This window comes from Brachycentrus maculatus, unplaced genomic scaffold (assembly GCF_059751285.1).
Source record: "Brachycentrus maculatus isolate JH-2025_06_01 unplaced genomic scaffold, ASM5975128v1 h1tg000987l, whole genome shotgun sequence".
In the NCBI taxonomy this organism is placed as follows: domain Eukaryota; kingdom Metazoa; phylum Arthropoda; class Insecta; order Trichoptera; family Brachycentridae; genus Brachycentrus; species Brachycentrus maculatus.
In genome coordinates this window covers 164,951-178,820 of record NW_028281705.1, presented here as the reverse complement: position 1 = coordinate 178,820, position 13,870 = coordinate 164,951, and the positions used below count along the sequence as shown (strand labels likewise).

The 13,870-nt window shown below is 37.2% G+C and overlaps 1 protein-coding gene across 1 annotated transcript; it reads right to left on the bottom strand.

Annotated features, from left to right (window-relative positions):
- Positions 1–83: 83 nt before the first annotated feature.
- Roe1 (grpE protein homolog, mitochondrial Roe1) lies at positions 84–13,470 on the bottom strand. Its single transcript, XM_088275782.1, has 5 exons — positions 13,290–13,470; positions 10,483–10,654; positions 5,266–5,427; positions 3,793–3,948; positions 84–2,031 (listed from the first exon to the last, which is right to left on the bottom strand). Exons 1-5 carry the CDS (start codon positions 13,376–13,378, stop codon positions 1,927–1,929), a joined length of 684 nt encoding a protein of 227 aa, XP_088131908.1. The 5' UTR covers positions 13,379–13,470; the 3' UTR covers positions 84–1,926.
- Positions 13,471–13,870: the final 400 nt, after the last annotated feature.

Genomic DNA, 13,870 nt, shown 5'->3' with positions numbered 1-13,870 from the left:
CGCGCTAGCGCATGTCCGACCTCGGCTTGATAATGTCTTAATAAGAGGAAACGCGTCATGTTATCATATATCGCTCACTCCTTTCAAGAAGGTCATAAATCGAAATTTGTCAATTTTCAGTTGTGCATGTTTTCAGAATGCCCAGAAAATGTACTATATCCTAGCAAAAGAGGCATATTTCAAACTTAATATTTACCCGCTACAGGGCAGAAAGTGTTGTTTTTGCATTTTGAAGAAAAGCCATTGTTTAATTATTTTTTTTAAATATACTAAATATTTTTCAAATGGACCTTTACCTAAAAAGATCAAAAAAAAAAAAAAAAAGTAAAAAGTAAAAAGTAAAAAGTTCAAAAAGTGGCTTGATATTTATTTTTAAAACATTGTGTTATATTTTAAATCTTTAAAAACGTTCTCCTGAAAAATCAAGTTTTTTGATTTATGACGTTCTTGAAAGGAGTGAGCGATATGTGTAAACAAAAGTAGAATTCAATCCAATAATCGTGTCTAATTTTGGGTATAAGTATTACCCAACAGGGATTATATTTTCTCAATATTATCAATATTTAAAACGTAATTTTCTTTTGTGTCATCGCCCGTAACCGGCGTCGGTTACAGTCATAATAAAATATTTATAGTGATTTTAAAACAAAGCAACATTTTAATTATAAAGTAAAAAAAATAAAACAACATTTCAAACATTAAATTATTTATTATTAAAAATTAAATAAAAATTGTTCTATAACAGCTAGCCGCAAGGAATGGGCCGAAACAAGTTGTCCGAGGCGTTGACTCTCAAAACCGGCTTGCTCCACTTTCAAATCGGCAGTTACAAAAGTCGAAAATTCTGAATTTTAGAATCTGTTAACACTTGATTCCACGTTTCCGACGCAATCCCTGCCAGAGTTGCTAACATACATCGACGGATCGCAGAATCGTCCATCAATTACTACCTATTATTGACATCTCAACATAGATGAAGAAGAATATGGAAGTCTGGGCATTTACGGGGCTCGCGACCATCATAGTGATCACTTTACACACGTGTAACATTCACCAATTCTACCCACGATTGACAACCACACTACTCAAATTCTCGTAAATTATACATGATCCAATTTTGAAACTTTATGATGGTCGTAAGCCCTGTAAATGCCCAGATAGAATTGTATAGCTATTTAAGGACCGTCAGTCCATTTAATCTTCACATTCGTTTGAAAATGCCATAACTAGGCGAAACAGTTGTCGCAATATGAATTTTTATGTGTTTTTTGTTAATAAAATACAACTTAGTAGACTCTAATAATCTGTGTTTGATATAACAATTAGTACATGAATTAAAATGCAGTTCTAAAAATTAAACGTCAAATCAATAAATTCCATATTCATCTTCATATATGTTGAGATGTAAAATAACTCCTATACATGGAGATAATCCAGATTTGTGAACAAGTATTTGCAACATTTTGAGTGTGTTCAAATGCTTGTTCACAAAATCTGGATTATCTCCAATTACAGGAGTTATTTTCACATAATTTTTTAGCGTCTCATCAAAGATGAAGAAGAATATGGATGTTTGGGCATTTACGGGGCTGACGAATAGTCTGGTTCACCAATTCTACCCATTATTGACAACCACACTACTCAAATTCTCGGAAGTTCAATATATATGAACCAATTTAGAAACCTTGTTCTTGAATCACTAGAACTTCACTAGAGACATCTATTGGTGAGATCACTTAAACCAGCCTATGACGGTCGTCAGCCCCGTAAGTGCCCAGACTTCCATATTCTTCTCCATCTTTGATGAGATGATGAGAAAGTGTGTTAGTTAGTTTAGTTGGTTGCTATGCGGAGCTGGCCGGGTTCGGGCGTGGCGGCCTCGCGGGTGCACGCCGTGACTGCCGTAGCTGGCCGCGCCGGCTCCCGTCACTTGGCGACGCCCACCAGGGCCGGCCGCACGCACCGCTCCTGCAGCTTGTAGCCTACCTTGCTGACCACGACCACCGTGCCGGGCTCCGCGCCTTGCACCTCCTGCCGAAGCAACAACAGCGGTGCAGTGGATGGCGTGTCTCGTTCGTGTAAGTTAGGAGGTGGATTGTTGGCTGATGTATCAACTGTCCTTCGTGTGTTAACGATCAAGATGACACTGCGTATAATGCAGTGTGAATTCCTCTCCAAGAACATGTCTAACATACATCGTTATTCTCAAACTCCACCTCCTAATCTACTGTAACTGCAGACAGTTGGTAGAATTCCATATTGAATTGGTTGAAGGTTTATTGGATTGAATTCTACATTTATTTTTTTTCATTTCATTCAAACCCTTTTCCGCACCCCAATGGTGCATAGGGCGCTGCATTATATAAACAGTGTTATCTTGATCGTTAACACGAATCCGCTTCAGGGTAATATTGAATACATATCAGAGTGAAAAGATCACTTGTGTTTATTTGACCCCCCCTGGGAATGGAACCCGGGACCTCCAGAATGGTAGCCGAGCGTGGTGACTATTACACTACGGAGGCGGACAATGCTCAAGTAGTAAAAAACGAGTGAACTAACTAACTAACCATCATGCCGCTTCTCCGCAGACTTAGGCAGAGGAATAGAACGCCATACACCACTCTGGCTTTGCAAACATTCTTCGCCTCTTCCACACTCACGCATCTCCTCATACATACCCGACGATTATTTCGACCCCTGACCCGGCCGCTTTCAAGTATTTGACATACCTGGTTGTGCCAGGTTTTTCTCGGTCTTCCTCTGCTTCTTTTTCCAACTACATTTGCCTCATAAATTTGTTTAACCGTTCTTTCCTCACTCGTTCGTTCTACGTGTCCGAACCATCTCAACACACCTTTCTTAATTTTGTCGATAATGCTTATCTCAGCTTTGCATTCCTTCCTTATTTCACTATTCGCACATCTATCATACATCGTTTTGTCGCCCATTCTTCTGAGAGATCGCATTTCGTCTGCATTCAGTCTGCTTTCATCCTTCTTTTGCCAGCTCCACGTTTCACTTCCATACATTAGAGTTGGAACCAGGACTCCGTTTTTGCGATAACCTATAAATAAATAAGCGTTATACAGTGAAACCTCTACCTAGCATTTTTAAAGGGACCTATTAAAATAAACTACGAATGCGGGAAAACAATGAATGCGGGATTAAGAGGTCAATACGCAAGTAGATACGACCGAGTAAAGATACCGTCCTCCCAATCTGCATAACCATTCGTAGGCTAAAATCCTAAGAAGAATACATGTTTCAGATGCAAATATATTTATTTAAAAAAAAATACAAACCTGAATAGATTTTAAAAAATACTTTTGTTTTTTAACTGTTTTATTTTCGTAAGCCAATAGTGTATTTTCGGCTTTGCCAATAGTATTTTTTTCAGCGTCGGTTATTGAATGTGCGTTGTAGAAAGTTTTCTTTCAAAGAGTGTGCACGCTTCTGGAGATGCAGGTACAGGCAGCGGCTCCTTTTCATCAATATCGACCTCTCCTGGTATCGGTTACACGAGCTTTCCATAGTTTCTATCCCATACGTTGCCGTTGAATGTAAGAAAATTGGAAATAATGTAAAAAAAAACAGACAAAATGTATCGAATATGCAGCTTAATTCGAACGATAAATGCGGTGAATGGTGATAGAGAAACGATCGATGCAGTTCACTTTAGTATGAAATTAAGTCGGGATAGAAGAAATAAACGACACGTCCGGGAAAACGATTATTCGAGGAACGATAGACAGAGGTTTCGCTGTATTCGTAATTAGCATTTCTGCATACCTGGACGAATAGGGCTTCATGCAGGTTGGGGTCGAACTTCTCCTTGAGCGGGTTCACCACCTCCAAGCCGTGCCGGCGGAACACCTGGCCGAGCTGGGCCTCCGTGAGGGTGAGGCCGTCCAGCAAGCTCTTGAGATGCGCGTTCCCCTCTGAAATCTGATGACAACAAGATGCAATGGGCTTTCGCCAGACGGCGGGAATATCTAATTTAACGTACTCAGCCGATAAAGGATTGTGCAAGGCTCGCGCGGCGTTTATAGCGGCCGATATAATCACATTTTCACCGTCGGGTACAATACAATATATCCTAAATTAAACGAGGTTTATTGGATTTGAATTCTACATTTATGTACGTATATGTTAATACTTCTAGAAAGTTTGGTGCTAGACTTACAGTCTTGTATTTATTTAGATTGGCAGTGACAGGTATATTGAAAGCTTTTAAATGAAAATTCACAGTAAAATCGGGATACAATTTTATATCGTTTCACATTTTCAATAAACTAGCAAATTAGTCCAAAAAAAATCCTTTCAGGAAGCCTAGATGATTCTGTATCGGATCTGGGCAGCTGGACCGCTTTCAAAAAATATGTTAATACGTGACGCGTTTCGTCTTATTAAGACATTATCAAACACTCTAGAGTGTTTGATAATGCCTTAAGAAGACGAAACGCGTTACGTATTAACATATACATAAATAAATGTAGAATACCAATCCAATAAACCTTGTTCAATTTTGGATATATTACCCAACAATTCAATATGCAATTCTACCAACTGTCTGCAGTTACAATAAATATCACTTTCACTCACCATTTTCTTTTGCAAAATAAGCCTTCGTAAAAACGCCGTTCTCGTAAGTTGGTAACAAATGACGTTACAGAAACGATGGACTTATTTTAACATTGCTAAATTATTGGCGGCTCTAATTGTTGATGGCTATGGTATTTTCGCCACTTGAATTTTACTCGCAAAAGCCCTCCGGGCACTTATGTGAGTAAAATAAATTAAATAAATAAATGAATTGCTGGCTAATATCCTAAATTAAACACGGTTTATTTGGTTGAACTCTACACCTATTTATGTATATGTTAATACGTGACGCGTTTCCTCTTCTTAGGACATTATCAAACACGCGTTTGATTAAGACACAACGCGTCACTTATTAAAATATACATATATAAATGTAGAATTCAATCCAATAAATCTTGTTTAATTTTGGATATGTTACCCAACAAACCACCTCCTAGCTCGAATGAAACACGCCATCCACTCACCAATTAGAATAGTGTGTTTGATAATGTCCTGAGAAGAGGAAAGGCGTCGCGTATTAACATATACATAAATAAATGTAGAATTCAACCAAATAAACCGTGTTTAATTTTGGATATATTACCCGACAGCTGGATACGGAATTGTACCAACTGTCTGCAGTTACCACGGATAAAATAAACGAACGATGGGAGCTCCGACCTGATCCTTGGGCACGCAGGTGGTCGCGATGGCCAGCGTGTCCGCCACGGCCAGCAGGTCCTTGCAGAAGCCCTGGATGCTGAACACCTTGGCGTCCTCCACCTGCCGGGCCATCCGCTTCCTCAAGTTCTCCCCGTCGGCGAGCGCCCGCTTGTACTTGTCCTGCAAGCCGACCAGGGCTGGGTTACCGCCAGACTACTTGCTCTCCACACGCTGTACGGTGCAGATTAGTCGGTATGCCGCGGAGTCTACTTATTTATTTATTTCGTAGACATATCGTAGTCATACAGGAGAAAAAAGCCTGTTCATTGACTATTTGATATCTTACTAGCTTAATACATATTGCCCTGAAAACATCCCAAAGGATTTCAAACTTGGAGGTATAATATATTGACTTGTTAGATACATATCGTAGTCATACAGGAGAAAGTGAAATAGTGCATTTTTTACAAAAGCGTGATCATTGACTATTTGATATCTTACTAGCTTAATATTGCCCTGAAAATATCCCAAAGGATTTCAAACTTGGAGGTATAGTATATTGACTTGTTAGATACATATCGTAGTCATACAGGAGAAAGTGAAATAGTGCATTTTTTACAAAAGCGTGATCATTGACTATTTGATATCTTACTAGCTTAATACATATTGCCCTGAAAACATCCCAAAGGATTTCAAACTTGGAGGTATAATATATTGACTTGTTAGATACATATCGTAGTCATACAGGAGAAAGTGAACTAGTGCATTTTTTACAAAAACGTGATCATTGACTATGTGATATCTTACTAGCTTAATATTGCCCTGAAAATATCCCAAAGGATTTCAAACTTGGAAGTATAATATATTGACTTGTTAAAAATGACTAACTGCATTGGTGTTTATTTTGTTGCCGAGCAAAAGTGACTTAAATGGCCCTCCTGAACATTTTACATTTTGTCAGTTGGTCACTTTCTCCTGTTTTTACTATATGTATTACGGCTCTTTAGGCATGGCCTGTGTTGAGCCAAAGTACTAACATTTTATTTTTTAATAGATTTATATTATCCACTGACACTTGGTGATGGAATTGCATTTTAACACACTGTGTACGGTGTGCACATATTTGTGCGTTTCAGAAACCTTGTGTGGTGGCGGGGTGCACATTTTTGTGCATTTCGGCTACCTTCAATTTAGTATACAAAAAACACGTCATAAACTTCTAATCTCTTGGCCTTTTTGCTTTTGTTGTGTAGTGGATAGATGTCGTTGTATAAAAAATAATACTGATATTTACTGGTTCAAAACATGGCTAATGGTCGTGATCTGTTTCGAAGAAAATGTTACAAATTAACTTTAAACAATGGATACAGACAAATAAAATACAAAGATCATTGTCCTTTACTTAAGTCGGCAGTTGGTACTTACAAAGCAATAAACGCGTGTGGGGAAAGCCCGTAAATCATTTTTTATTGGCAGATTTAGAGTTTTCGGCGGTTGTTAAACTGTGTTGTTATTTTCTAATATTTGATTAGTGTTTTTAACATGTTTTTTTACTTTTGTGATTTGTGGACTAACGTGATTTTATTTTGAGACGTTAGAGACCATTTAACCGTTTTTGTATTGTTTTCGAGTTCAACCTCAAGTTCAAAATATGAAGTTCACTGACATATTTTATATTTCCGGACAGCTGTCTAATGTCGCCCGCCTCAAGATACAGTTTTATCGAAACATTGCCGTAACTAATGTGTTAATATATTATTAGATTGAAACCAATATTTTTGGCTTTTTTACTTTATTTTTATTTGACCAGCGACCGGGTTTGGTGGTTGCCGACATTCGTCATTACCGACGTTAATGTCTTGTCGATAAGAAATGACTGCCGGGAAATTTACATTTCCGAGAACTTCGGAAGGAGCCGTCAACCAGCAGTTCCTGATACTTCGTTACATAATTTAAATTCATTAACAAAAAAATGCAAATCTATTATAACTTTATATAAAATCGTGCTCTCAATACAAAAAAAACCTTTATAAAACATATTATTAAAATCATAAACCATATATCCCTAGGTGGAGCATACGGAGTCCGCAAACTGTCTCCCGGCTTTTCTGTTTGCCTCCTCCCAAGTCAGGAATGCATCCCGAAGTTCTGACGAGAACTGCCGACGAATTGTCAGCAGTGGTCGGGAGCCTGATGCCCTGTAAAGGAGGCGAGCTTGATGGCGGCTCTCGGGAGGCATGCGGAGTGCACGGCCAAGCGGACTGAATCGCCTTTTCTCGACGACAGTTGTGACCGAGATTTGCTTGATCAATATCATACAATACTTAAATTCACTCAAATTAAATTAATTTCTCAACAAAATTATATCAAATCATGGTTATCAACTCCTGCCTTATTTTATATATAACATAACAGTTTGTATAGCCTCCCACCAGTCTGATGATGCCGGTAACGACGAAACCCGGTCGCTGGTCAAATAAAAATAAAGCGGAAAAGCTAAAAATATTGGTTTCAATCTATTAATATATTTTATTTTTTATTATTATTTGATTGTTATTTTTTTTTAATTATTAGATTATATACATTACATACAATAATAATTTACAGTATAAAGGTTTTACAATAAAATAATTACACCTGGACTTTAATCAAATCACTTTCTACCTTGTCCCTTCCAATGAGAATCACTCAAATTTACTAACCGGATCCACGCGGCTCGCATAACCGTATGTGTTTTCACAAAACATTCCCCGTACGCGGCTGACATAAGCGTATGTGTCTTTACTTTGCTCCAAGTTTCCAACCTCAGTTCAACTTGGAGGGATTTTTTCATGGTGTGGAACTTTGGATAAAATAATACGTCAATCCTCGGCCTTATGACATCTGTTGAAATATCTGACTAATAATTTGTAACATCCGAGGATAAATAAAAGAACAGATCCCTGATTTTTCTTGCGGTCGGTGATTAGTCCGTGCCATAATCATGCCCTATATCTGTCTCACTCTCGACGCTACGCATCGCCAGTGGGTAAGAGTGACACACGATGCGTGCTTTGATTTATTTAAGTTACAATCTTATTTGTTTATATTACGATATATTTCAAGAATAATGTGACACACGTGTATTATAGAGTACCAAAAAGGCACAATGAATCCCATTGAACGTTTTTGTTTCGGAAAATAAATCGTTTCTTAACTAAATACATGATAAAAGTAATCATTTGAAAAACGGCGAAATACCGCCGCGCACGGGCGTCTCTCAGGAACAAAGTTAACGCGGTTAAAAGGTTAAATGAGTTAAGCAATACAAAAAATAATCAGAAAACTTGTCAGTTCGTCTGTTACTCTTCACTTCTTTGGTCCATCGTCTTCACTACTCGACGCCATTATAAGGCTCTTGAAATAGTCAGGATAGTGAAATATATCCATATGTGGGATATGATACGAACTACGCACGGTGAATTGTTCCTTTGGTGGTTTTATGTACACTTGAAGAAAAAATATGCGAAAGGCTCCGCGGGCCGCAAGTGCTGGCAGGGGTTGTGGGCGTCTGTGTACCGGCCAACGACGAGTCTGAATCGGATCTAGCTGACGAATTGAACTTTTTTTTTTCTTTCTTTTAGATGGTAATTGCATTTATTATCTACCTTGCATATTATGTACAAAGTTTATAGATCATTTAGTGGATTTGTGTTTCTTCTAGCTAATTAAATATGTTTTTATTTGAATCTGTGTTGGGAACAGGAGGGATAATCTAGTGTGGGCCAGTCGGGAACTTGTCAGCATTTGCTCATTGCTGGGAGGAAACCACGTTGCACTCCTCAGGAGAAGGCGGACTGCCGACTGTCCTCAGCAGGCCTCCCGTTCCACTAGAAGAGAGTTCGGCATTTTGTGTCCTAGCTTGGTTTATGTTACCAATGTCCTTCACTAGTTTTATCATGTATGATTCATTCAATTCAAACCCTTATCCGCACCCTATGGTGCATAGGGCACTGCATCATATAAACGCAGTTTTATCTTAATCATTAACACATGAAGGAAAGGTGATCAGCCCTCCGCTTCAGGTACCAGTCCAGGGTAATATTGAATAAATATTACAGTGAAAAAATCACTAATATTTATTTGACCCCCCCTGGGAGTCGAACCCGGAACCTCCAGTATGGTAGTCGAGCGTGCTGACCATTGCACTACGAAGGCGGGCTGTGTGATGTAAGATACTACCTAATTACTAACCTATGACTAATTGAAATAAACACTAATCCCTTTCACTGCCTACACCGGGGTACTTCTAGAAAATTTGGCGATGGACTTACAGCCTTGTATTTATTTAGATTGGCAGTGACAGGTATATTGAAAGCTTTTAAATGTAAATTCACAGTAAAATCGGGATACGATTATATATCGTTTCACATTTTCAATAAATTAGCAAATAAGTTTAAAAAAAAATGCTTAGCAAGAGCAGATCTGTCAGGAAGCCTAGATGCTTCTGTATCAGGTCTGGGCATGCGGTGGGACAGCTCTCAATAGCCCTTTGCTTACCAATCTCTCATAAAAATGACATGGTTGCACAACGTACGAGCGAGGAGAGAACGGTTAAACAGATTTATGAGGTGAATGTAGTCGGAAAAAGAAGCAGAGGAAGACAGGGGAAAACTTGAGAGACTAGAAGGAATGTGTATTTGATAACGCATTTTTATCGATTGTTGCGCGGTATGATGGATAATCCTGAAATTATCCGGAGCATCGGTCTGTATGTTCCCGATAGTTACCTAAGACAGCGTCGGCATAGATTGTTTCACATTCCTATACACAGGACTAACCTGCCGATGGTTATGCCTGTAGGAAGAGCTACCGCTATGTTGAACAATATCACATTGGATATTGATCTGTTTCATGTGTCCTAAGGAGTTTTCCGAAGCGGGATTCTTCTACACCTTTAAGTCTTCTTGCTTACTTTTAATATATACGCCTGGAATATTGTTTGTTATGTATATATTATTTTTTTGTTGAATAAATTGAAATTGAACTTGGCACGATCAGGTAAGTCAAATACTCGAAATCGGCCGGGTCAGGAGTCGAGTAATAATCGGCGGGTATGTAATATGAGGAGATGCGTGAACGTGGAAGAGGCGAAGAGTGTTTGCAAAGACAAAGTGGTGTGGCGTTCTATTATCTCTGCAGGGAAGCGGCGTGATGGTTAGCTAGTTTGTTAGTTAGTTTAAGGAGAGCGTTGACCTCGAATTCTTTGGATTTTTCCTTGTATTCTTCCAGGTCCTTATTTAACGATTCAATTTCTGGTTGGCATCTTTTGGCATCTTCCATTTCGCCTTCCGCCTTCTCTTTCACCTCCTCGGAAGCAAAACGTCGTATGGAGAGCACGGAGCGAGAACTCCCAACTGGCGGACTCCTAAAATCAAGTTATAGACAAACAAAAAGTATAAAATTTAAAATAATAAAAATGAAAATGGTATTTTCTGGCATTTCTCGTGTGTGTGTGATTAATATTATTTTTTGACATCTTATCAAAGAAGAATATGGAAGTATAGGCATTCACGGGGCTGACGACCGTCATAGGCTGGTTTAAGTGATCACTTTACACGCGCGTAACATTCACCAATTCTACCCATAATGGACAATCACACTACTCAAATTCTTGGAAGTTCTATATATATGAACCAATTTAGAAACCTTGTTCTTGAATCAGTAGAACTTCACTAGAGACATCTATTGGTGAGATGTAAAGAAGCTCTTTACTAAGCAGAAACTCTTATATTAGTATGTGAGGTCCGAATCCTGGATTATAATCACACACATGAGAAACGCCAGAAAATACCATTTTCATTTTTATTACTTAAGCTTATAATTTGACCAGACAATTTATTTATAACATTTTGAGTGTGTCCAAATACTTGTTCACAAAATCTGGATTATCTCCAATTACAGGAGTTATTTTCACATTATTTTTGACATAAAATAAATTATCTGGTCAAATTATAAGCTTAAATAATAAAAATGAAAATGGTATTTTCTGGCGTTTCTCATGTGTGTGATTATAATCCAGGATTCGGACGTCGCATACAAATAAAAGAGTTTCTGCTCAGTAAAAAGCTTCTTTTCATCTCACCAATAGATGTCTCTAGTGAAGTCCTAGTGATTCAATAATAATGTTTCAAATTGTTTCACATATATATATATAGAACTTCCAAGAATTTGAGTAGTGTGGTTGTCAATAATGGGTAGAATTAGTGAATGTTACACGTGTGTAAAGCGATCACTAAACCAGCCTATGACGGTCGTCAGCCCCGTAAATGCCCAGACTTCAATATTCTTCTTCATCTTTGATGAGATGTCAAAAAATAATATTAAAAAAAAAATTATTTACAATATTCTATTATTTAAAAACAATCAATTTATTTTCTTTTTTGACATCTCATCAAAGATGAAGAAGAATATGGAAGTCTGGGCATTTACGGGGCTGACGACCGTCATAGGCTGGTTTAAGTGATTCCTTTACACACGTGTAACATTCACCAATTCTATCCATTATTTACAACCACACTACTCAAATTCTTGGAAGTTCTATATATATGGTATATGAACCAATTTCAAAACGTTCTTGAATCACTAGAACTTCACTAGAGACATCTATTGGTAAGCTCCATAAATGCCCAGACTTCCATATTCTTCTTCATCTTTGTTGAGATGTCAAAAAATAAGATGAAAAATAACTCCTGTAATTGCAGATAATCCAGATTTTGTGAACAAGTATTTGGACACACTCAAAATGTTGTAAATAAATTTATTATTATATTTTATTTATTGTTTCTGCATTTAATTTGCGGTAAGTCTTATTAAGACATTATAAAACACTAAGGGTGTTTGAAAATGTCTTAACAAGAGGAAACACGTCACATATTATCATATATCGCTCACTCCTTTCAAGAACGTCATAAATCAAAAATCATCAATTTTTAGTTGTGCATGTTTTTGGAATGCCCAGAAAATGTACTATATCCCAGCAAAAGCGGCATATTTTTAACTTAATATTTACCCGCTACAGGGCAGAAAGTGTTGTTTTTGAATTTTGAAGAAAAGATATTGTTTAATATATTTTTTAAATATACTGAACATTTTTCAAATGGAGAAAAAACCTTCAGGTTTTACCTAAAAAGATCTGTTGCACAGTAAAAAGTTCAATAAGTGGATTGATATTTATTTTTAATATATTGTGTTATATTTTTAAACTTTAAAAACGTTCTCCTGAAAAATATAGTTTTTTGATTTATGACGTTCTTGAAAGGAGTGAGCGATATATGTAAATAAAAGTAGAATTCAAGCCAATAAGCGTGTTTAATTTTGAATATATCACCCGATAATTCAATATGGAACTCTACCAACTGTCTGCAGTTACAATAAATAATATCGCTCACTCCTTTCAACTACGTTTTTTATAAAAAATTGACAATTTTCAGTTGTTTTCGGAATGCCCAGAAAATGTACTATATCCCAGCAAAAGCGGCATATTTTTAACTTAATATTTACCCGCTACAGGGCAGAAAGTGTTGCTTTTGCATTTTGAAGAAATGGTATTGTTTAATTATTTTTTTAAATATACTAGTGACTTGATATTTCAGGAGATCGTTTTTAATGTTTAAAAATATAATAAAATGTATTAAAAATAAATATCAAGCCACTTATTGAACTTTTTACTGTGCAACAGACTTTTTTAGTTAAAACCTGAATGTTTTTTCTCTTTTTAAAAAATATTTAGTATATTTAAAAAAAAAATTAAACAATACCTTTTCTTAAAAATGCAAAAACAACACTTTCTGCCCTGTAGCGGGTAAACATTAAGTTTAAAATATGCCGCTTTCGCCGGGATATAGTACATTTTCTGGGCATTCCGTAAACATGCACAGCTGAAAATTGTCGATTTTTGATAAATGACGTTGTTGAAAGGAGTGATCTAGGGCCTCCGTCACAACAGATCGGTCTGTTTCATCATTCGCAATTTGAGGTTAGGTTGCGCAACTCGGGCTCACCTGACCAGAGCGGGGTGGCTGTATCTCGCGGAAGCCTCGCAGAGGGCCTTGGCTGTTCTCATCAACCGCGGGATCTTCAAACTGGCCATATTATTCACGATTTGTTTATTTTCTCGATAAAGCAGTACACAGCGCCTACCCAGGAAAGTCACTTTATGTCATAGACGAAATATGAAATTGCATTAGTCAGCCGTCAACTAGTGATTGGCATACCTGATTTGTTATCTTTTTATCTGAAGTACCTACCCTAATAAAAAAAATATATTTAATTCTTTTATTTATTCGTAGGTATTTTTTTTGTTAAATACCTTACATCTAAGTGACTCTGAAATCTAGATACGATTAACGCAACACCGCTTATCATGACCCTACTCAGGCCTCAACTTTTTATGTTTTAAAGCCTTTACCTACTCGTGAGTGGGTTTACTCTTTATGTTTAAAGTAACTATAATTTCATGTAGTTCATGAGTGAAAATTCTAGGCAAAAACATATGCAATGCCCTTTGCACCATTTGGGTGCGGATAAGGGTTTGAAGAATTGTTAAAATAATGCTTCTCAAAAAATCAAATGTTTTTGGGTA